At 41.3% G+C, this 22,779-nt stretch overlaps 1 protein-coding gene across 1 annotated transcript; it reads right to left on the bottom strand.

Moving 5' to 3' along the window:
• Positions 1 to 22,337, bottom strand: LOC120027022 (transmembrane protein 222-like). Its single transcript, XM_038971864.1, has 6 exons — positions 22,134 to 22,337; positions 20,344 to 20,428; positions 7,435 to 7,466; positions 5,756 to 5,852; positions 5,443 to 5,573; positions 1 to 4,192 (listed from the first exon to the last, which is right to left on the bottom strand). The coding sequence occupies exons 1-6, from the start codon at positions 22,250 to 22,252 to the stop codon at positions 4,105 to 4,107; spliced, it is 552 nt and encodes a 183-aa protein (XP_038827792.1). The 5' UTR covers positions 22,253 to 22,337; the 3' UTR covers positions 1 to 4,104.
• Positions 22,338 to 22,779: the final 442 nt, after the last annotated feature.

Here is a 22,779-nt window from a genome sequence, read left to right as displayed (position 1 = left end):
GTCTGAATACTCTTTATAGTGTATGATACAAAATGGATGACATAGTACACAATTTGATGACAGTACACAAAAAACAGGGACCACTTTTGGTACTTAAGCACTGTTTTCAAGCCCCAGTCGGTTTGTTAACACTGAGCAGAGCTATTCTCCTGCATCTCAGGTGATGCTCATCACTCAACGACAATATCAGTCATCAATGACGTCAGAAAGGAGATGCAATCCTTCTGCTGTTAGTTTTAATCTACCTTTCTATTACATGGCACCTCCTACACTCTTTGAAAAAAAAGAGCTACTGTAGAACCTAAAAGGGTTCTTCGGCTGTCCCCACTGGAGAACTTAAATTTTAAAAACAATTTACACATACAAAACATCATACAAACATCAATTACATCACACCTGCCCAGACCCACTAGCACACACCCCCATCTCCAGCGCCCACATCCCTTTATGCCACACGGCCTCAAACGGCACCATTTTGTTTCTCTCTGTAGCCCACGCACTTTCAACATTTAGATAAAGCATTTGAACTTTCCATTGCGTAAATTACGGAGTATTGGTCGATTTCCAGTCTTTAAGTATAATTTTTTTTAAAGATGATTGGCGAGAAATGTATGGTCCAACCCATTGGGTATCTCACTGCACCCTCATACAGTATACCATGTCTTAAAATATACAGACAGATGGATTAAAAGTACATTTACACTGTAATACTTCTGACAGCCAACTTTCACTCCGCCTATAACTTTCTGACTTTATAGCATTCCCAGAAGGCATGGATTGAGTAATTATTAGTTTTACACTTCAGACATGATTCTTGCCATTGTGCTTTAGAACTTGTGAATGTTGTCTCTTGTATAATAAATTCTATGCATACATTTTAGTTAACTGTAACCTTGTTATGATCCAACATACCCTCCATCTTGTTCCAATATCAGTTATTTTTAAGTCTTGGTTCTGATCATTTATATTTTTTCCTAAGAGATTGTCAGTTGGATAGGTAAACTATACAATACCTTGCAGAGAGCCTATCATATGAACATCCTTATCGGACTCAAATAAGATTCCCTCAAGATTGACCTGATGTCCATAGGAGAACTCTTTGAAGAATCCTTTTTGGTTCCAGGTCGAATACTTTTGGTTCCAAGTAAAACCCCTTTGGGTTCCATGTAGAACCTTTTCCACAGAGGGTTCTACGCCGAACCAAAAAGGGTTCTCCTATGGGGACAGCTGAAGCATCCTTTTGGAACCCTTTTGTCTAAGAGTGTAGACACAATTAATATCAAGACTGGGAAACTTGGGTCAACTATGGATCATTTAAAAAGGTTCATTACAGTCTAGTTTATTACGTACTATAACCTTATCAATTTACATCATTTTAGATAACAATTTGGGTAATAAATATATCATATGCAGTTATCGTCAATTCCCCAAAAAGCCACAGGATTCAAGAAAATAGTTATGTCCACAAAGACATAGAACACGCAGCCAGGACATGCACAACCGGCCGTCATGCATGTACACGCCCACACGCGTCTTTTGACACACACGCATTCATGCATTCAGGCACAAAATTGCTTCATTGCAGAACAGTGATGAGTTTTGATATTGTATCATATGGCATTGCATGTAGAAAATGAAGGGAATTAAGGAGGATAGTTAATTTACAATATAAATTAAAACAGAAAATTAAACAGGATATTTGAGATTATAATCAAACCTAAGACAATAGCACTTGGTCTAATATTCACACATGAACATGAAAGGAAGAAGAAAGATGAGAAAGACGCCATAAGCACACCAAAGGAATGTAAATACCCTGGAAAGAATTGGCATCTCGCATAAAATCACCAACAGGTACAGAAGTAGTGTAAAACTGCCTTGACTGTGAATGTAATGGAAAGCAAAGGAGGATCTTTATAGACTTCCTATACAAATCTAAACATTGTTTTTTTACATACAATTTGGGGTTATTGCAGTAGTAGATCGACATATATCACATTTACTGGAATTTCAAATAATAAAGTCCAACTAGAGAGAAAGAAGCAGGAATGTGAAAAGGGCTGCATAGAGATGCATTGGCATTTCACTATGTCCTAATCTCATCTGAGACAGGAGTGAAACTTTCTCTGGCACAGGAGGAGACCACAGGATATTAAGCCAAAGACAGCTCGGTAGTGTGACAAGGGTATGGGTGTGTAAACCTGGAGGAGCCAGCAGGCTACCTGCTGCTTCTGGCAGCTCCACAGATAAAGAGAAAAGGCTCAAGGCTCAGCGCTTTCACTCAAACAATGAGGGGATTTGAACCTGCCACCGCAGAAGAAAGCCATGTCATTAGATTTTGTGTGCCAACCATCATCTAGGACAGGGTTTCCCAAACGCGGTGCAGAGGCCCCCCATGGGTGCACGTTTTGGTCTTTGCCCTAGAACTACACAGTTGATTCAAATAATCAACGCTTGATGATTGGTTATTTGAATCATCTGTTTAGTGCTAGGGCAAAAACCAAAACGTGCATCCAGGGGAGGCCCCGGGACCAAGTTTGGAAACCCCTGATCTAGGATTAGCCAGTGTTTGAAAGTAGGCTACTACATACAAAATCAATATAGATGGTACGGTCTAAAAATGTAGGTTGATATAAATTGAGCCATTCATGCACATACATGTTATCCAGGAAGACCCGTGTTTTTCCATGCACCAACTATATGAATTACTTTCAATTTGTCAACCCAGGCAGAGCCAGGTTTCAGAGGTACTTCTTTCTTCTGGGGCACATTGGGGTTAAAGTTTGCGTGTGGAACAGATCAGAAAGCGGTGATCCCTCTCCTGTAGGGACCGGGAAGCTCTACATTTGGCACGCTCACATTCTAGAACACAAATGAACTCTGCAGCATTCCAGAACATCATGCATTTCATTCCCATCTGCAGTCCAGAGTTATGAGTCCAGGGTTCCACAGAGGTTACCATGGCAACCATAGGAAGTATCCAAATAATCCACCACACTTAATGAGATTATCTGAAATCTATAATCCTGTTTCAAAAAGAGCCATCATTAAAACAGGTCTAAACATAATTGTCAATCGAGTTAAGAAAAATTGAAATATTTTAATAAGATGCAGATAAAAGCAGTTAAATTAGACTCAGATATTATACAAGATATGAAGCATCACTTGTTTATAGCAGAGTTTTGAGAATTATTATCCTGGATAAACTCCAATGTAGTAAATATATTCAATTAATTGTAACAACAAATCACTCTTGGTGAATCACAGGCTATTAAAAGTTGCAGAAATAGGAACTGTATCAATCCAAGTATAAAATGCCAACGCAATAACACATTCCTTGAAAGGCATTAAAAGGGAAATGTCATGTTTTCTGTTCCAAACATCAAGATGGAGTATTGGAAGCACTGAGTCATCATCAGTCCCATGTCATTAGATGGATGGTGGGTGTTCGTTTCAGCATGGCAGAGAGAGAAAGAGATGGATGCTGCTGTCGCTGTGGGAGACAAGACTACTACCCCTGAAAGAAAGAACAACCTCTGCCCCCTTCACCACTACCATCATTCCTCTAGTCTACAGAACCTGCAACATCATCCATTACCTAGAAATTATGAAGGTCTATACCCCCCATAGTAGGACTTAATTGAAAATCAAAACATTTGAAAACTGCATGGGGTTGGGATGTGTGTGGAGGGGGATTAAAACATTTATAAGTAAGCTACCTTCCATCAAGAACAATTAACATCAATGCCAAAATAAACAAAAAACTAAATTGCCATCCGCCACCATTGAAAGCCAGGTTGCCTGGTCCTAGAAACAAGCAGGCTTTGTGTTTAGTCGAGAGGAGGATGTTATTGCCCTTCTCTCATTGGTTTGTTTGTTGCTGGGATGTCACAGTTCCATGTCTTTTTTTCCTCTCTGTCCTCACAAGCAGGTTAGAGTAGGTGTAGAGTGACACCTCCCACCTCAAGTTCCAACCTGCAGGGGGTCCCCCCTCCCCGTGTGTGCTCTCACCTCACTCAACCCCCATCTCCCTCATCCCCCTCCTGCAAGGAGTCCCTCCCCCTTCCCACCCTGTAAGCTGTGTCCTCCCACCTGGTTGGCTGGTCACCGCAGGTTAATGGTCAGAGCCAAAGTCAGGATAATACCCAGCAACATGAGGAAGGGAAGCCAGGTCTTCAAGAACCCTGCACAGCTGGAAATAGGGAGACAGAAAGACAGAGGGGAGGGCAAAGAGAGTGGGCGATACAGACGAGGAGCAGAGCAAGAGGGAGGGAGAGAGCGAGAGAGACATTGGCTTTCTGGAACAACAACAACACAAGACGTAAGTCATCATATCTGAGGTCTGAGGAGTGACTGAGTCAAAATCTGATTCTTCACATAACTTCCCCTGTTGTCGTGACAGCATATGCTTGAGATCGCATGCACGTAATCAATTACGCCGAGGCTCAGGCGGTCGTCACGGCAACCGCTAAACTCCAGCCAGGCCAGGAGCTTAGTGCATAGTAGCATGCATACCACTCAGTTTGCATGAATACATGGTATGGGTTCACCTTCTAGAACACAAATGAACTCTGCAGCATTCCAGAACATCATTCATTTCATTCCCATCTGCAGTCCAGAGTTATGAGTCCAGGGTTCCACAGAGGTTACCATGGCAACTGCAGGAAGTATCCAAATAATCCAACACACTTAATGAGATTATCTGAAATCTATAATCCTGTTTCAAAAAGAGCCATCATTAAAACAGGTCTAAACATAATTGTCAATCGAGTTCTAAGAAAAATACATATTTTAATAAGATGCAGATAAAAGCAGTTAAATTAGACTCATAGATATTATACAAGATATGAAGCATCAATTGTTTATAGCAGTGTTTTGAGAATTATTATCCTGGATAAACTCCAATGTAGTAAATAGATTCAATTAATTGTAACAACAAATCACTCTTGGTTAATCACAGGCAATTAAAAGTTGCAGAAATAGGAACTGTATCTAGGTAGTATGCTAGTGGGAAGACTCCTGGCCACTACCACTCTCACAGGAGGGGGCATGGGAACGAGCTGTCACATTCCTTCAACCACAACATACTACTCGTCCATCAGACTCGAGCCTAATATCTTCACAAAATCATCAGGAGGCCCTCTGTCCCTCAGGATTCCCTGTATTCAGAGGAAATTCAGTGACATCATAACCATCAGCCCATGGGACCCAGAGATTACACATCCCCAATATCTAGCCCTACCTCGCATGGCTTTGTGGAGCATAAGTAAGATACAGTTCTGGCTCTACAAAAGTTCTGTCACACTGTGGTAAATCTGAACAATGCAAATGCAGGAGATTCTTTTGACTTGAACCATTTCTGCAGCAGTATGTCAGTACCTGAAGTGTTTGCTGTAGCAGAGGGAGAGCAGACAAAGACAGAAACAGTCAGTATCTCAGTACCTGACGTGTTTTCCGTGGACTAGGGAGAGCAGACAGAGGTTGATCATGTTCCACGAGGTCTTGTTCTCATAGCGCATCAGGTTCAGAGCCATGGCCACATGGGAGTGACAGTTGTCACAGCAGAGGTTGTGCTGGGGAGAGAGAAGTAAAATCAACGTTAGTACGGTGCGGCACCCCTGGAACAGTTTAGGGGTTAAGTACTTTGCTCAAATGCATAACGGCAGAAGATGGCATCTACGATACCTAGAACACCACCAGAATTTGGATTCAAACCGACAACCTTCCAGTTGCAACCTTACACCCAATTCCTTACCATTCTGTTTTTGTACTCTTCTGAGGCGTCATGCACTGCTGTGTCCCAGGCGTTGGAGCCACTAGCATACACCTTGGCTACGTCCAGCATCCAGTACCTTCAAATACATAGATCTTGTATCAGAAACTAAAGCTACTGCTCTGTTGCCTGGTCCTAGATCTGAGTTGGGTATACAGCACAAATAGATCTGGGTCCAAGTTAACTGCTCTGCACCAAAATTCTCTCTCAGAATTGTAATTAAACAATCCACAAGTGCTTTAATTCAAGATGTGGTGGGGTCCGAAATTATTGACACCCTTGATAAAGATTAGCAATAATGACTGTATAAAATAACTAATTCAAATACTGAGCTACACTCAGTGTACAAAACATTAGGAACACCAGCTCTTTCCATGACACAGAGTGACCAGATGAATCCAGGTGAAAGCTACGATCCCTTTTTGATGTCTCTTGCTAAATCCACTTCAATCAGTGTAGATGAAGGGGAGGAGACAGGTTAAAGAAAGATTTTTAAGCCTTTAGACATGGATTGTGTATGTGTGCCATTCAAAGGGTGGATTTGCAAGACAAAATATTTAAGTGCCTTTAAACAGGGTATGGTATTAGGTGCCAGAAATGCAACGCTGCTGAGTTTTTCCACGCACAACAGTTTCCTGTGTGTATCAAGAAAAGTCCACCACCCAAAGGAAATCCAGCAAACTTTACAAAATTGTGGGAAGCATTGGAGTCAACATGGGCCAGCATCCCTGTGGAACGCTTTTGACACCTTGTAGAGTCCATGTCCCAACGAATTGAAGCTGTTCTGAGGGCAAAAAGGGGGAGTGCAACTCATTATTAGGAACGTGTTCCTAATGTTTCGGACGCTCTGTATATTGTATGCAACCACAAAAAAATTGGGAAATTATATTTTATATTAATACATTTGCTCTGAGAAATCAATTTTGTTTAACAAGTAACAAAAACACAAAAAAGGAAGGGTCCAAATGATTGACACCCCTAAAGATTCATGTAAATAAAGTAGTCGAAGGTTTAGTATTCGGTCCCATATTCCTTACATGCAATGACTACATCAAGCGTGTGACTACAAACTTGTTGGACGCATTTGCAGTTTGTTTTGGTTGTGTTTCAGATTCTGTGCAAATAGAAAGTAATGGTAAATAATGTATTGTGTCATTTTGGAGTCACTTTTATTGTAAATAAGAATATTGCTAAACACTTCAACATTAAACATGGATGCTACCATGATTACGGATAATCCTGAAAGAATCATGAGCAATGATTAGTGAGAAAGTTTGAGGTTCAAACATCAAACCCCCAAGACATGCTAACCTCTCACCATTACAATAACAGGGAAGGTTAGCATGTCTTAGTGATATCTTTTACCATCTGTAACTTTCTCACTGATCATAATTCACGATTCATTCAGGATTATTCTAATTGCATTAGTATAAAATAGAAGTTCACTTTTTTTGTTGCATACTATACCCAGAATTTGATTTATTTTATACAGTCATTATTGCTCATCTTTATCAAGGGTGTCAATAATTTGGGACCCCACTGTATGTTGAGAAAAGATGCTGAGGGTTTCATATCCCTCTACTGATTTGACCATGAAGAGGACAAACATTTCAGTCATCAAGATAAGAATAACACCTCCCCTGAACATTCCATTCACTTACTTTGTTGGTCTCCCAAAGGCCATGTTGTCTTCCTGCAATAAAACAAAAAGAAAACAATATGCAATATAAATGGTCATGTGTTCATTATATCAAGCCTAGTGAATGATGCAAAAACAAATGTTAAATCATCCTAAAGTGCACTTTCTGGGGTATATGAATTTTCATAAAATCAGCAGATATCAACAACAAACCATATAAGGCGTTGAAGTGATACAGGAAGCAGATAAAGACCACCCAAGAGGTAATAGCAGTGGTGTTTGTGTGTGTATGTGTGTGCGTGCTACAGTATACCCCACTTGTTGTCCCCTGGGGCAGTTTCACTTACTGTCCTAATTTATTTATATAACCATGAAACACCCTTGAGTGTTAAAAACAGAATTACATACAGGTTCTCTGTATTTATAAACCTATTTTATTATGACTCTGCCAACCAGGCTGGCTGGGTGTGGAATACAAAACATGGACAGGGGGCAGAGGTGCGTCAGATCATGGAATTCCCACTGAGGCCATTAAAACTAGTGAACAGTTACAAAGCTTATAGCTGGGATCTTCCAAACGCCACAAAGAGAAAGTCAACGTCTAGCTACAACAGGGATGGGTAACTGACGGGGTTGGGGGCCACACAAAATCCAAACTCATCAGCGGAGGCTAGAATGGAGTGAATGGACCCAAACATGATTTTCATGTGTTTGATACCATTCACTTCATTCCAGCCATCCTCCCCTCAGCAGCCTCCACTGGAACTCATCACGAGGGACCGCAGTGGCTCGAGGGTCTGCATACCAACATCCATACCCACACATGCAGTCAGAGCCGGCCCTAGCCTTTTGGGGGACATAAGTGAATCAATGGGGCCACCCGGTCGGTAATTCGAGCCTGATTACTACAAGTTTAGATAGCTGGCTAGAAGAAAAAAAAGGTTTAGCTGACATGCGCAAATTGAGTGACTGTCAGTGGCTAGCATAGCAAGAGAAAAACTATAGTATTCCACTATTCTAACAGTAAGTTGAGACCCCGATTGAGTTCCCCCTGAAAAAAATTGAAATTGATCAGCGGACCTACAAAGGGGGGCCGCGACCCCAGTTGCCCATCCCTGAGCTACAACAAACATTATACTCATGGTGGAGAAAGTGGTGGGGGAGGGGTGGTCTAGTTATTCTCCCTGTACACACCAGGGTAATCCTATTGGTATATAAACTTTTTTTCAATTTAGCAATCACAAATAATGGATTCTCTTTTTGGGGCCAACAAGTGTGCTTGTAGCAGTGTGCATGTAGGGGAGCGTCAGGGAGTTAACAGAACAAATTGAACTCTATTGATCCCTGAGGGGACTTCTATGTCCCTGACATGTTCTGCCAGGAAGGACAATGTAATTGTGAGCAAACGCACACAACTTCTCTTGAAACCTATTCCCCTTTACTCAGTACTTTGTTGAAGCACCTTTGGCAGCGATTACAGCCTCAAGTCTTCTTGGGTATGACGCTACAAGCTTGGCACACCTGCATTTGGCACCAGAGTGCCAAGTCTAGGACAAAAAGGCTTCTCAACAGTTTTTACCCCCAAGCCATAAGACTCCTGAACAGGTAATCAAATGGCTACCCAGACTATTTGCATTGTGTGCTCCCCCCCTCTTTTTACGCTGCTGCTACTCTGTTTATCATATATGCATAGTCACTTTAACTATACATTCATGTACATACTACCTCAATTGGGCCGACCAACCAGTGCTCCCGCACATTGGCTAACCGGGCTATCTGCATTGTGTTCCACCCACTACCCGCCAACCCCTCTTTTACGCTACTGCTACTCTCTGTTCATCATATATGCATAGTCACTTTAACCATATCTACATGTACATACTACCTCAATCAGCCTGACTAACCAGTGTCTGTATGTACCCTCGCTACTGTTATAGCCTGTCTTTTTACTGTTGTTTTATTTCTATACCTACCTATTGTTCACCTAATACCTTTTTTTGCACTATTGGTTAGTAAGCATTTCACTGTAAGGTCTACACCTGTTGTATTCAGCGCACGTGACAAATAAACTTTGATTTGGGGAGTTTCTCCCATTACTTTCCTCAGATCCTCTAAAGCTCTGTCATGTTGGATGGGGAGCGTCGCAGCACAGCTATTTTCACGTCTCCAGAGATGTTTGATCGCGTTCAAATCCGGGCTCTGGCTAGGCCACTCAAGGACATTCAGAGACTTGTCCCGAAGCCACTCCTGCGTTGTCTTGGCTGTGTGCTTAGAGTTATTGTCCTGTTGGAAAGTGATCCTTCGCCCCAGTCTGAGGTCCCGAGCAGGTTTTCATCAAGGATCTCTCTGTACTTTGCGCCATTCATCTTTCCTTTGATCCTGACTAGTCTTCCAGTCCCTGCCACTGACAAACATCCCTACAGCATGATGCTGCCACCACAAGCATTTCACTATACACAAGCATTTCACTATACACAAGCATTTCACTATACTCGCAATAACATCTGCTAACCACGTGTATGTGACCAATACAATACAATATGACCATGCTTCACCGTAGGGATGGTGCCAGGTTTCCTCCAGAAGTTACACCTGGCATTCAGGCCAGAGTTCAATCTTGGTTTCATCAGACCAGAGAATCTTGTTTCTAATGGTTTGAGAGTCCTTTAGGTGCCTTTTGGCAAACTCCAAGCGGGTAGTCATTTGCTTTTACTGAGGAGTTGCTTCCGTCTGGCCACTCTACCATAAAGGCCTGATTGCTGGAGTGCTGCAGAGATGGTTGCCCTTCTGGAAGGTTCTCCAATCTCCACAGAGGAACTCAGGAGCTGTCAGAGTGACCATCAGGTTCTTGGTCACCTCCCTGACCAAGGCCCTTTCCACAATTGCTCAGTCGTGCACCGGGGCCTCCCACTCTTTCTATTCTGGTTAAAGCCAGTTTGCGCTGTCCTGTGAAGGGAGTAGTACACAGCGTTGTACGAGATCTTCAGTTTCTTGGCAATTTCTCGCATGGAAAAGCCTTAATTTCTCAAAACAAGAATAGACTGACGAGTTTCAGAAGAAAGTCCTTTGTTTCTGGCTATTTTGAGCCTGTAATCGAACCCACAAATGCTGATGCTCCAGATACTAAACTAGTCTAAAGGCCAGTTTTATTGCTTCTTTAAATCAGCACAACACTTTTCATCTGTGCTAACATAATTGCAAAAGGGTTTTCTAATGATCAATTAGCCTTTTAAAATGATAACCTCGGATTAGCTAACACAACGTGCCATTGGAACACAGGAGTGATGGTTGCTGATAAGGGGCCTCTGTATGCCTCTGTAGATATTCCATTAAAAATCTGCTGTTTCCAGCTACAATAGTCATTTACAACATTAACAATGTCTACACTGTATTTCTGATCAATGTGATGTTATTTTAAAATGGACAAAAAAAGTTGCCTTTCTTTCAAAACAAGGACATTTCTTAGTGACCCCAAACTTTTGACCGGTAGTGTACATATATTATACACACAAACATACCGTTGAAGTTGGAAGTTTACATACACTTAGGTTGGAGTCATTAAAACTACCAAATTTCTTTTTAACAAACTATAGTTTTGGCAAGTCGGTTAGGACATCTACTTTGTGCATGACAAGTAATTTTTGCCACAATTGTTTACAGACAGATTATTTCACTGTATCACAATTCCAGTGGGTCAGAAGTTTACATACACTAAGTTGACTGTGCCTTTAAACAGCTTGGAAAATTCCAGAAAATGATGGCATGGCTTTAGAAGCTTCTGATAGGCTAATTGACATAATTTGAGTCAATTGGAGGTATACCTGTGGATGTATTTCAAACGCCTACCTTCAAACTCAGTGCCTCTTTGCTTGACATCTTGGGAAAATCAAAAGAAAAATCAGCCAAGACCGCAAGTATAAACACCATGGGACCACGCAGCCGTCATACCGCTCAGGAAGGAGACGCGTTCTGTCTCCTAGAGATGAACGTACTTTGGTGCGAAAAGTGCAAATCAATCCCAGAACAACAGCAAAGGACCTTGTGAAGATGCTGGAGGAAACAGGTACAAAAGTATCTATATCCACAGTAAAATCGCCATAAAAAAGCCAGACTACGGTTTGCAACTGCACATGGGGACAAAGATCGTACTTTTTGGAGAAATGTCCCCTGGTCTGATGAAACAAAAATTTTGCTGTTTGGCCATAATGACCATCATTATGTTTGGAGGAAAAGGGGGAGGCTTGCAAGCTGAAGAACACCATCCCAACCGTGAAGCACGGGGGTGGCAGCATCATGTTGTGGGAGTGCTTTGCTGCAGGAAGGACTGGTGCACTTCACAAAATAGATGGCATCATGAGGGAGGAAAATGATGTGGATATATTGAAGCAACATCTCAAGACATCAGTCAGGGAGTTAAAGCTTGGTCGCAAATGGGTCTTCCAAATGGACAATGACCCCAAGCATACTTCCAAAGTTGTGGCAAAATGGCTTAAGGACAACAAAGTCAAGATATTGGCGTGGCCATCACAAAGCCCTGACCTCAATCCTATAGAACATTTCTGGGCAGAACTGAAAAGGCGAGTGCGAGCAAGGAGGCCTACAAACCTGACTCAGTTACACCAGCTCTGTCAGGAGGAATGGGCCAAAATTCACCCAACTTATTGTGGGAGGCTTGTGGAAGGCTACCCAAAACGTTTGACCCAAGTTAAACAATTTAAAGGCAATGCTACCAAATACTAATTGAGTGTATGTAAACTTCTGAACCACTGGGAATGTGATGAAAGAAATAAAAGCTGAAATGAATCATTCTCTCTACTATTATTTTGACATTTCACATTTTTAATAAAAGTGATGATCCTAACTGACCTAAGACAGGGAATTTTTACAATGATTAAATGTCAGGAATTGTGAAAAACTGAGTTTAAATGCATTTGGCTAAAGTGTATGTAAACTTCCGACTTCAACTGTACATACACACACACTCACTCACTCAACCGGTCAAAAGTTTTAGAACACCTACTCATTCAAGGGTTTTTGTTGATTTTTACAATTTTCTACATTGTATAATAATAGTGAAGACATCAAAACTATGAGAACAAATGGAATCAAGGAGTAACCAAAAAAAGTGTTAAACAAATTAAAATATTTTAGATTTGAGATTCTTCAAATAGCCACCCTTTGTGTTGATGACAGCTTTGCACACTCTTGGCATTCTCTCAACCAGCTTCACCTGGAATGCTTTTCCAACAGTCTTGAAGGAGTTCCCACATATGCTGAGCACTTGCTGGCTGCTTTTCCTTCACACTGCTGTCCGACTCCATCACTCTCCTTCTTGGTCAAATAGCCCTTACACAGCCTGGAGGTGTGTTGGGTCATTGTCCTGCTGAAAAACAAATGATAGTCCCACTAAACACAAACCAGATGGGATGAACGTATCGCTGCAGACTGCTGTGGTAGCCTTGCTGGTTAAGTGTGCCTTGAAATCTAAATAAATCACAGACAGTGTCACCAACAAAGCACCCTCCACACCATAACACTTTACAGTGGGAAATACATATGCGGAGATCATCCGTTCACCCACACCGCGTCTCACAAAGACACAGCGGTTGGAACCAAAAATCCCCCATTTGAACTCCAGACCAAAGGACAGATCTAGAATCTAGATCTAACCGGTCTAATGTTCATTGCTCGGGTTTCTTGGCCCAAGGTAGTCTCTTCTTCTTATTGGTGTCTTTTAGTAGTGGTTTATTTGCAGCAATTCGACCATGAAGGTCTGATTCATTCCATGTGTAACTCTGTGTTGTTGTTTGTGTCGCACTGCTTTGCTTTTTCTTGGCCAGGTCTCAGTTGTAAATCAGAGCTTGTTCTCTAGCCTACCTGGTTAAATAAAGGTGAATTCTTTTTTTTTTTTTTTAAATAATGAAAATCACAGTCTCCTTTGAACAGTAGATGTTGAGATTTGTCTGTTACTTGAACTCTGTGAAGCATTTATTTGGGCTGCAATTTCTGAGGCTGGTAGCTATAATGAATTTATCCTCTGCAGCAGAGGTAACTCTGGGTCTTCCATTCCTGTGGCGGTCCTCATGAGAGCCAGTTTCATCATAGCGCTTGATGGTTTTTCCGACCACACTTGAAGAAACTTTCAAAGTCCTTAATTTTCCATTTGATGACCTTCATATCTAAAAGAATGATGGACTGCCGTTTCTCTTTGCTTATTTGAGCTGTTCTTGCCATAATATGGACTTGGTCTTTTACCAAATAGGGCTATCTTCTGTATACCACCCCTACCTCGTCACAACACAACTGATTGGCTCAAACGCATTAAGAAGGAAAGAAATTCCACAAATTAACTTTTAACTTCTTCGAGCTAGGGGGCAGTACACTGAATTTCTGCCTGACTGAAGTGCCCAAAGTAAACCGCCTGTTACTCAGGCCCAGAGGCTAGGATATACATATAATTGGTAGAATTAGATAGAAAACACCTTGAAGTTTCTAAAACTATTAAAATAATGTCTGAGTATAACAGAACTGATATGGCAGGCGAAAACCTGAGGAAAATCCATCCGGAATTTATTTTGTGTGGAGGTCACAGGCCGTTCCAACGGAAGTCTATGGGTCTATATATCAAAAGTCCTCCCAGATTGCAGTTCCTATGGCATCCACTAGATGTCAGTCTTTATACAGGGTTTCAGGCTTGTTTCTTGAAAAACGAACGAGTAGTTGTAGTTTGTCCAAGGTGTTGTCATCAGGAAAGGTAGGCGTTTGGCGCGCGTGAATGAGGGTGCGCTCTTCGCTATTTTCCTTTCCTATTGAACACCGTTCTTTCCATCTGAAATATTATCATTTATTTACATATTAAGGTACCTGAGGATTGAATAGAAACATTGTTTCACTTGTTTGGACAAAGTTAACCTGTAGCTTTTTGGATTCCTTTGTATGCATGTTGAAGGAGTGGATTACTGAAATCAATGGCGCCAACCAAACTGACTTTTTTGGATATAAAGGACTTTATCGAACAAAACAAACATTCATTGTGTAGCTGGGACCCTTGGGACTGCAAACAGAGGAAGATCTCCAAAGGTAAGCGATATATTTAATCGCTATTTGTGATTTTTGTGAAGCCGGTGCTGGTTGAAAAAGTAGTTTGATGTGGGGCGCTGTCCTCAGATAATCGCATGGTATGCTTTCGCCGTAAAGCCTTTTTGAAGTCTGACAACGCAGTTGGATTAATAAGAAGTTAAGCTTTTAAATGATGTAAGACACTTGTATATTCATGAATGTTTAATATTATGATTTTGTCATTTGAATTTGGCGCTCTCCAATTTCACCGGAAGTTGTCGGAATTATCCCGCTAGTGGGACACCTAGCCCAAAGAGGTTTTAACAAGGCACACCTGTTAATTGAAATGCATTCCAGGTGACTACCTCATGAAGCTGGTTTAGAGAATGCCAAGAGTGCAAAATCTCAAATATAAAATATATTTAGATTTGTTTAAGCCTTTTTTGGTTACTACATGATTCCATATGTGTTACTTCATAGTTTTAATGTCTTCACTATTATTATACAATGTAGAAAATAGTAAAAAAGAATGAGTAGGTGTTCTAAAACTTTGGATCGGTATACACATTTGCGCCCATCTCAGTGAACTAATCTATTGCGGAGCCCTAGACTAAAAGCCAATTCATACGTGATCCGTAAATGTGGTAGGAGGCTCCATATGGAGGATGTGACGCAATTGCGAAGCCTCCAGAGCCATGCAGAGGCTAAATCGAGCACTGCATCACCATGCGCCTCTCAAATGTTGTAACAATGCGGAGGGCTCTGTATAGCTCCGCATTGACATGATTGGTTGACGGCGGTACATCCTGTAAAAATACAAACTCACTTCCTTGACAACAGCTCTGCACTGCTCCACGAAGCCAAGAAGTATGAATGCCTTGACTTCTGCTAAAGCCATATCGCAGTGAATGCTGCATGGCCAATGCAAACGTCCGTTTGACCATGCGCCCAGACGCGCAATGCACTTCTCTCTCCAGAATGCGCTCTCTCCTACCAATTTGTACACGTTCATTGTTCCTTAACTTCATTGTGTGAATTGTTTGCGTTTGATTGTTAGTGTATATCAATTCCCCATTACATATCACCAGTTGTACATTGACTGTTAATTCCTATAATTTCTAATCTACAATGTTTGTTACTTTGGTTACGGTAATTTCTTAACCTCTCTTGGGTAGGGGGCAGTATTTTCACATCCGGATGAAAAGCGTGCCCAGAGTAAACTGCCTGCTACTCTGGCCCAGATGCTAGGATATGCATATTATTAGTAGATTTGGATAGAAAACTCTGAAGTTTCTAAAACTGTTTGAACGATGTCTGAGTATAACAGAACTCATATGGCAGGCAAAAACCTAGGGGGAAAAAATCTGAGGTTTGTAGTTTTTCAACTCTTTGCTTATCCAAGATACAGTGGAAATGGGGTGAGAGAGTTAGCTTGTGTTCCATTGCATTTCTGAATACAAAGGAATTCTCCGGTTGGAACATTATTGAAGATTTACGTTAAAAACATCCTAAAGATTGATTCTATACATCGTTTGACATGTTTCTACGGACTGTAACGGAACTTTTTGACTTTGTCTGCACCTAGTGATCGTGCGTCATGAATTTTGATTACTGGGCTAAACGCGCTAAAAAAAGGATGTATTTGGACATAAATGATGGACTTCATCGAACAAAACAAACATTTATTGTGGAACTGGGATTCCTGGGAGTGCATTCTGATGAAGATCATCAAAGGTAAGTGAATATTTCTAATGCTATTCTGACATCTGTTGACTACACAACATGGCGGATATCTCTTTGGGTTGTGTTGGTCTCTGAGCGCTCTACTCAGATTATTGCATGGTGTTTTTTCCATAAAGTTTTTTTGAAATCTGACACAGCGGTTGCATTAAGAAGAAGTGGATCTAAAATTCCATGCATACCAGTTGTATCTTTTAGCAATGTTTATTATGAGTATTTCTGTAAATTGATGTGGCTCTCTGCAAAATCAACAGATGTTTTGGAACTACTGAACATAACGCACCAATGTAAACTGAGATTTTTGGATATAAATATGAACAAAACATACATATATTGTGTAACATGAAGTCCTGTGAGTGTCATCTGATGAAGATCATCAAAGGTTAGTGATTAATTTGATCTATATTTCTGCTTTTTGTGACTTCTCTCTTTGGCTGGAAAAATGGCTGTGTTTTTCTGTGACTTGGCTCTGACCTAACATAATCGTTTGGTGTGCTTTCGTCATAAAGCCTTTTTGAAATCAGACACTGTGGCTGGATTTACAACAAGTGTATCTTTAAAATGGTGTAAAATACTTGTATGTTTGAGGAATGTTAATTATGGGATTTCTGTTCTTTTGAATTTGGCGCCCTGCAGTTTCACTGGCTGTTGACGAGGTGAGACGCTACAGTTCCACATACCCTAGAGAGGTTAATGCATTCAATATTATAATTCCAGTTTCTCCGTTCTCATTGTCAGAGTGGACACATTGTTTGCAGAGCGCACAACCTATGCTACACTTGTGAGAAACAAGTTTTGGTTTATTTCATTCCATTTACGAGTTGTCAATTCAGTCAGTCTTTTGTTTGGAGCGCTCCTGTCAATGTTGAGTAAGGACGAACATGCATAGAAGTAGGCCTATAGGCTACCTTGCCTGCACGCAAATGTAGGCATTTAAAATGTGCCCATTCGGGGATCTGATAGTATTTCTGATTAGCTTAACGCATCACCACTAATGACCTGTGGAGCTTCTCAAAGTAATGTTTTGTTCACCTCAAACAGCAACCTAACAAAGTCGGTTTTTACATCCATTGAGAATGACAATAATTCCTCGATGTATTTGAAAAATCTTTACAGCGCTCTCCCTTTTGATAACCACTCAGCGTGAAAGGAAAAAATGTCAGAAAATTTGAGGTTCCGGTACTCAGCTCCAGTGAGCTCCTGCCCAGGTCAAGCACTGCTTCTTATCCCTTGCGCAAATAGCCTACAGCTCTGTCTGTACCGAGCTCACTGGCACGGGAAACTCTGATGGCCAAGAATATTTTATACAATGTTGCAAGTTTGCTAGTGCAAGCTACAGACTGACCCAAGTTAATAAAATGTTTCAAGTTCATTGCAGACAGGCCATGTGTAGCCAATGTGATTAATAGGATATTTATTTTTAGCCTGATATTTTCTACCTGCAGGATACAACGTTGTTATTTGTTGGCTTTATGTATGCTATTTTTTGAATAGTTGGCAATAGCAATAGAAGTTACTTTTTAGGTTAAGATTTAGATAGAATTCTGATTAAGCACATGACAATGACTGAGATATGAAGATATTATAAATTAAATGAAAGTTTCCCAAATATGCATATGAAAACCATAACTGGCAAGCAGATCGATAGAAATGATAAGATAAATTGGCATTCCACATGAGAAATGTTGCCGACTCCTCGTGTAGCCTATTACCAGCAACTTCAGGAGAGTAATGGCAGAATCTGCTTAAGCCAGCAAGAGCAGGAGGAGAAAAGTTGGGTCAGGTTAAGGTTTTTTCTTCTGGTTATCTAGATCTCTGGTGCCCTCTTGAGGCATTTGTCATATTTCATCAAACCTTAAGCATAAGACAAGCTCAATGCATATAAACTCAGCAAAAAAATAAACTTCCTTTTTCAGGACCCTGTCTTTCAAAGATAATTCATAAAAATCCAAATACCTTCACAGATCTTAATGTAAAGAGTTTAAACACCGTTTCCGATGCTTGTTCAATGAACCATAAACAATGAATGAACATGCACTTGTGGAACGGTCGTGAAAACACTAACAGCTTACAGACGGTAGGCAATTAAGGTCACAGTTAAGAAAACTTAGGACACTAAAGAGGTCTTTCTACTGACTCTGAAAAACCCCAAAAGAAAAATGCCCAGGGTCCCTGCTCATCTGCGTGAACGTGCCTTATGCATGCTGCAAGGAGGCATGAGGACTGCAGATGTGGCCAGGGCAATAAATTGCAATGTCCGTACTGTGAGATGCCTAAGAAAGCACTACAGGGAGACAGGACGTACAGCTGATCGTCCTCGCAGTAGCAGACCACACGTAACAACACCTGCACAGGATGGATACATCCGAACATCACCTGCGGGACAGATACAGGATGGCAACAACAACTGCCCGAGTTACACCAGGAACGCACAATCCCTCCATCAGTGCTCAGACTATCCGCAATAGGCTGAGAGAGGCTGGACTGAGGGCTTGTAGGCCTGTTGTAAGGCAGGTCCTCACCAGACATCACCGGCAACAACGTTGCCTATGGGCACAAACCCACTGTCGCTGGACCAGACAGGACTGCAGAAAGTGCTCTTCACTGACGGGTCGCAGTTGTGTCTCACCAGGGGTGAAGGTCGGATTTGCATTTATTGTCGAAGGAATGAGCGTTACACCGAGGCCTGTACTCTGGAGCGGGATCAATTTGGAGGTGGAGGGTCCGTCATGGTCTGGGGCGGTGTGTCACAGCATCATCGGACCGAGCCTGTTGTCATTGCAGGCAATCTTAACGCTGTGTGTTACAGGGAAGACATCCTCCTCCCTCATGTGGTACTCTTCCTGCAGGCTCATCCTGACAATGCCACCAGCCATACTGCTCATTCTGTGCATGATTTCCTGCAAGACAAGGACGTCAGTGTTCTGCCATGGCCAGCGAAGAGCCCAGATCTCAATCCCATTGAGCACGTCTGGGACCTGTTGTATCGGAGGATGAGGGCTAGGGCCATTCCCCCCCAGGAATGTCATGGAACTTGCAGGTGCCTTGGTGGAAGAGTGGGGCAACATCTCACAGCAAGAACTGGCAAATCTGGTGCAGTCCATGAGGAGGAGATGCACTGCAGTACTTAATGCAGATGGTGGCCACACTAGATACTGACTGTTACTTTTTATTTTGACCCCTCCTTTGTTCAGGGACACATTATTACATTTATGTTAGTCACATGTCTGTGGAACTTGTTCAGTTTATGTCTCAGTTGTTGAATCTTGTTATGTTCATACAAATATTTACACATGTTAATCTTGCTGGAAATAAACGCAGTTGACAGTGAGAGGACGCTTCTTTTTTTGCTGAGTTTAGTTGATTTTATTAAAAACACATATGGTGTGTCTATATATGGAAAATTACATGTTTAAAAAATTCTAACGTTTGGTCGAAAGAACAGACGACTTTCGGTTGATCAAGATTTTTTTTTTGTCGGGGACAGCCCTAAACAGGAAGCACCTGTGCTCAATTTCGAGTCGCATAGCAAAAGGTCTGAATACTCACGTAAATAAGGTATCTGCTTTTATTTTGAATACATTTGCAAATATTTTTAATATGCTTTGTCTTTATGGGGTATTGTGTGTAGATTGATAAGGAAAAACATTTCATCAATTTTAGATTAAGGCTGTAACGTAACAAAATGCAGAAAAAGTCAAGGGGTCTGAATACTTTCCGAATGCACTGTATATAAATCTATAGTTCACTCCCTCTACAGGCAGCCGAGAGATATTTCAATGTGGTTTGAAGCCAGCTCTTCCAATGTATACTTGCCGCCTGTCCCAAATTGGTTTGCCAACTCTTATGACGTCTGGGTAAAACAAGTATTGCAGACGAAGCTCAACATTCTGGAACAGTGACGGCGGTTTCCCCCTGACCAAGATTCATCTTCAGGAGTAGGCTTAATCTGGTTCTGGGAAATGGGCCCTAAATCTATGCCAGTGTGTGTAGTGTGTCTAGGCCTATTAGGATTTCAACCAAATTATGTGTCAATTTCCTTCAGCCGCTTGAGAGGAAGAACAGAAAGAAAATAAGAGAGGAGGAAAGAAAGAACCGAAGAAGAGAGGAGAGGAAGAACAGAAGTACTCACAGAGACAAAGTAGGGCCCAGCAAAGTCCCGGATGATACCAGAAGAGGTGCAGATTCCCATGTGTCCAATGAATGGAAGCAGCCATCTGAAAAATAAGAATATGATTTGAATAGACATTAAAATAATAGCCTGCCTTACACTGTCACAATAAAATAAATAAAAATAAAACTATTTGTTGAGTTCTTTGGGATTTACACAACAATGTATTCACTGTGGATGACTTTCAATGGAAAGGTTCTCTCCAGTTGCAAGGTGGAATAAAGCCTAGCTGATCAAATTAACAAATAGGGCAGTGTATGTCCACAAACTCTCACGCCTTGATCAGACCAACAGCAGCATTGCGTTTTTGTACACCAGAAGTACATTAATTTCCAAAGAAATGCTGCGTTTGCCTTGCAGTATTGCGTTCCAGAAGCAGTGCATTCTGTGTGGTGCATTCGTTGGATTTACCCAACGTATGCATCAAAGTGTATGAGTAGACTTGACAGAAAAAGTAGCAAAAGGTGAATGTTGAACTTTTGTTGCACACATATCCACAAAAATTGTTTTATTACATAATGAAAAAATGTTGACTGCAGAATTTATTATGCAGCATTGATGCAATGACGCTGTCGGTCTGATCGAGGCATAACTGCATCGAGTTACTGCGATTAAGTCCCAAATGGCACCCTATTTCTTTATAGTGCACTACATATTGTACAGGGTGCCATTTGGACACATACCATTCTTTCTTCTATAGAAGTGCTCATAAATCTGGCAGCCGCTTAGAGCATATTCATATGAATGGTTAATACCAATGATACCCTTATATTATGCATTCAAGAGATGTCATTTTGCAAAAGTGAAATGGTGCAGGAGAGAAGGGCACAGCACAGAGGAGGCATCCTAGATAATACCTGATCCAATATTAATCTCACAGGATTCCTGGAGAGAGTGCAGTGCAGTCACGCCGACCTAAATACTAAGCAGTGAGATGTTATGTGGGGCGGGTGGGTTGTTGGGCAAAAAGCAGGTGGTGAGGACTGTATGGCACCCTATTCTCTTTAGTGTATTAACTTTGACCAGAGTCAAAATTAGTGCACTATAAAGGGAACAGGGTTCCATTAAGTACACATTCAGTATCAGTCTCCTGGTTGATCCAAAACACACTCCTTACAACACCACACCAAAATCATAGCTAACAGGTACACTAAAGAACTGGGGATTTCATAAAACACATTTATGTTTTGAAACAGCCAAACCATAGCAATTAGCCGATTTTGTTTTGGTAGCCTGATAAAAAACTTCTAATGTGCAAAATGCCAATGATATAGCAGCCTACAACCTGTGTGTGAAGATGACGTAACTTGGAACTACTACAGCAACTCGTGGCTTTGATAAAATGTAGCGAGTTGCCTCGCTGAAACGGATAGATTGTATCAAGCCACTTTGATACAAAACCAGCTGGTTGGATTAATCATATTGTAGCCAAGTAGCTAACGTTAATATAACATATTTAGCCTGTGTGCCTTTCTATGTCAGCAAAGGCTAACTAGCCACGGGGCTATGCTGTCAACTGTCCCTGACTGGGTCCGTCGAAAAAGGAAAGTCACCGTTTTAAATTATACAATTTTTTATCTGAACCTGTCGGCATTTCTAACCGACTGGGCTCGAGGACAGCTAATAAACTGACTGCTAGCAAATGGCTAGCCAGTTCGCTAACGTTAGCTACCGAGCTGTCACCAATAACTCGCCCCATTACGATCACGCGCAAAACAAAGTAGACATGCATGTTTACTCCGGGAACTCACGATAGTACAGGGATAGGTGTCCACACAATACAGTAGGGGTAACGGCTCGTATCGGGGTCTATTCTCTCAAAGGCTATGTGGTAATTCTTCATGGTGTCGATTTCGACAACACCCGCCATCACCAACTGTGAAAAATGAACTTCATCACAGATTCTCCATTATATTGACCAGATACTCTAGTGGCCGCGCTACCAATGAAAATAAATGTATTTACAAATGGAAGACAGTCGGGAAGAGGCAAGATCAGGTGGGACCATTCTAGCCAATGAGAGAGCAGATACGAGAGTGAACAACAGGCACTAGTTACAATACCACAGCCACAACATGAACATTGTCTAAAACGTAAAAAATCCTGAAAATGCATATTTTGGGTTTTAATTTAAAGTTAGGCATAAAACTAGCAGTGTGGTTAGGGTTAGTTTTAAAATCCCATTTTAAGAAGATAAATTGTATAAAGACGGGGTTTATGACTTTATCGTTGTGCTTGAACTAGTGATGCCCAGGCACACCTCCGATATAAAGTGTTTTTTCTCAAAGTCGCTGTGATGTTACGTGTCCTACTTATATCAGTACACTCATAAAAACCTAATCATTACGAACCTTCTATTCGATCAAATAAGCCACACGTAGCAAATAAATAATTATA

Source organism: Salvelinus namaycush, chromosome 32 (genome assembly GCF_016432855.1).
Source record: "Salvelinus namaycush isolate Seneca chromosome 32, SaNama_1.0, whole genome shotgun sequence".
In the NCBI taxonomy this organism is placed as follows: domain Eukaryota; kingdom Metazoa; phylum Chordata; class Actinopteri; order Salmoniformes; family Salmonidae; genus Salvelinus; species Salvelinus namaycush.
The sequence above is the reverse complement of the archived record's forward strand: the minus strand, read 5'-3'. Positions and strand labels throughout refer to the sequence as shown.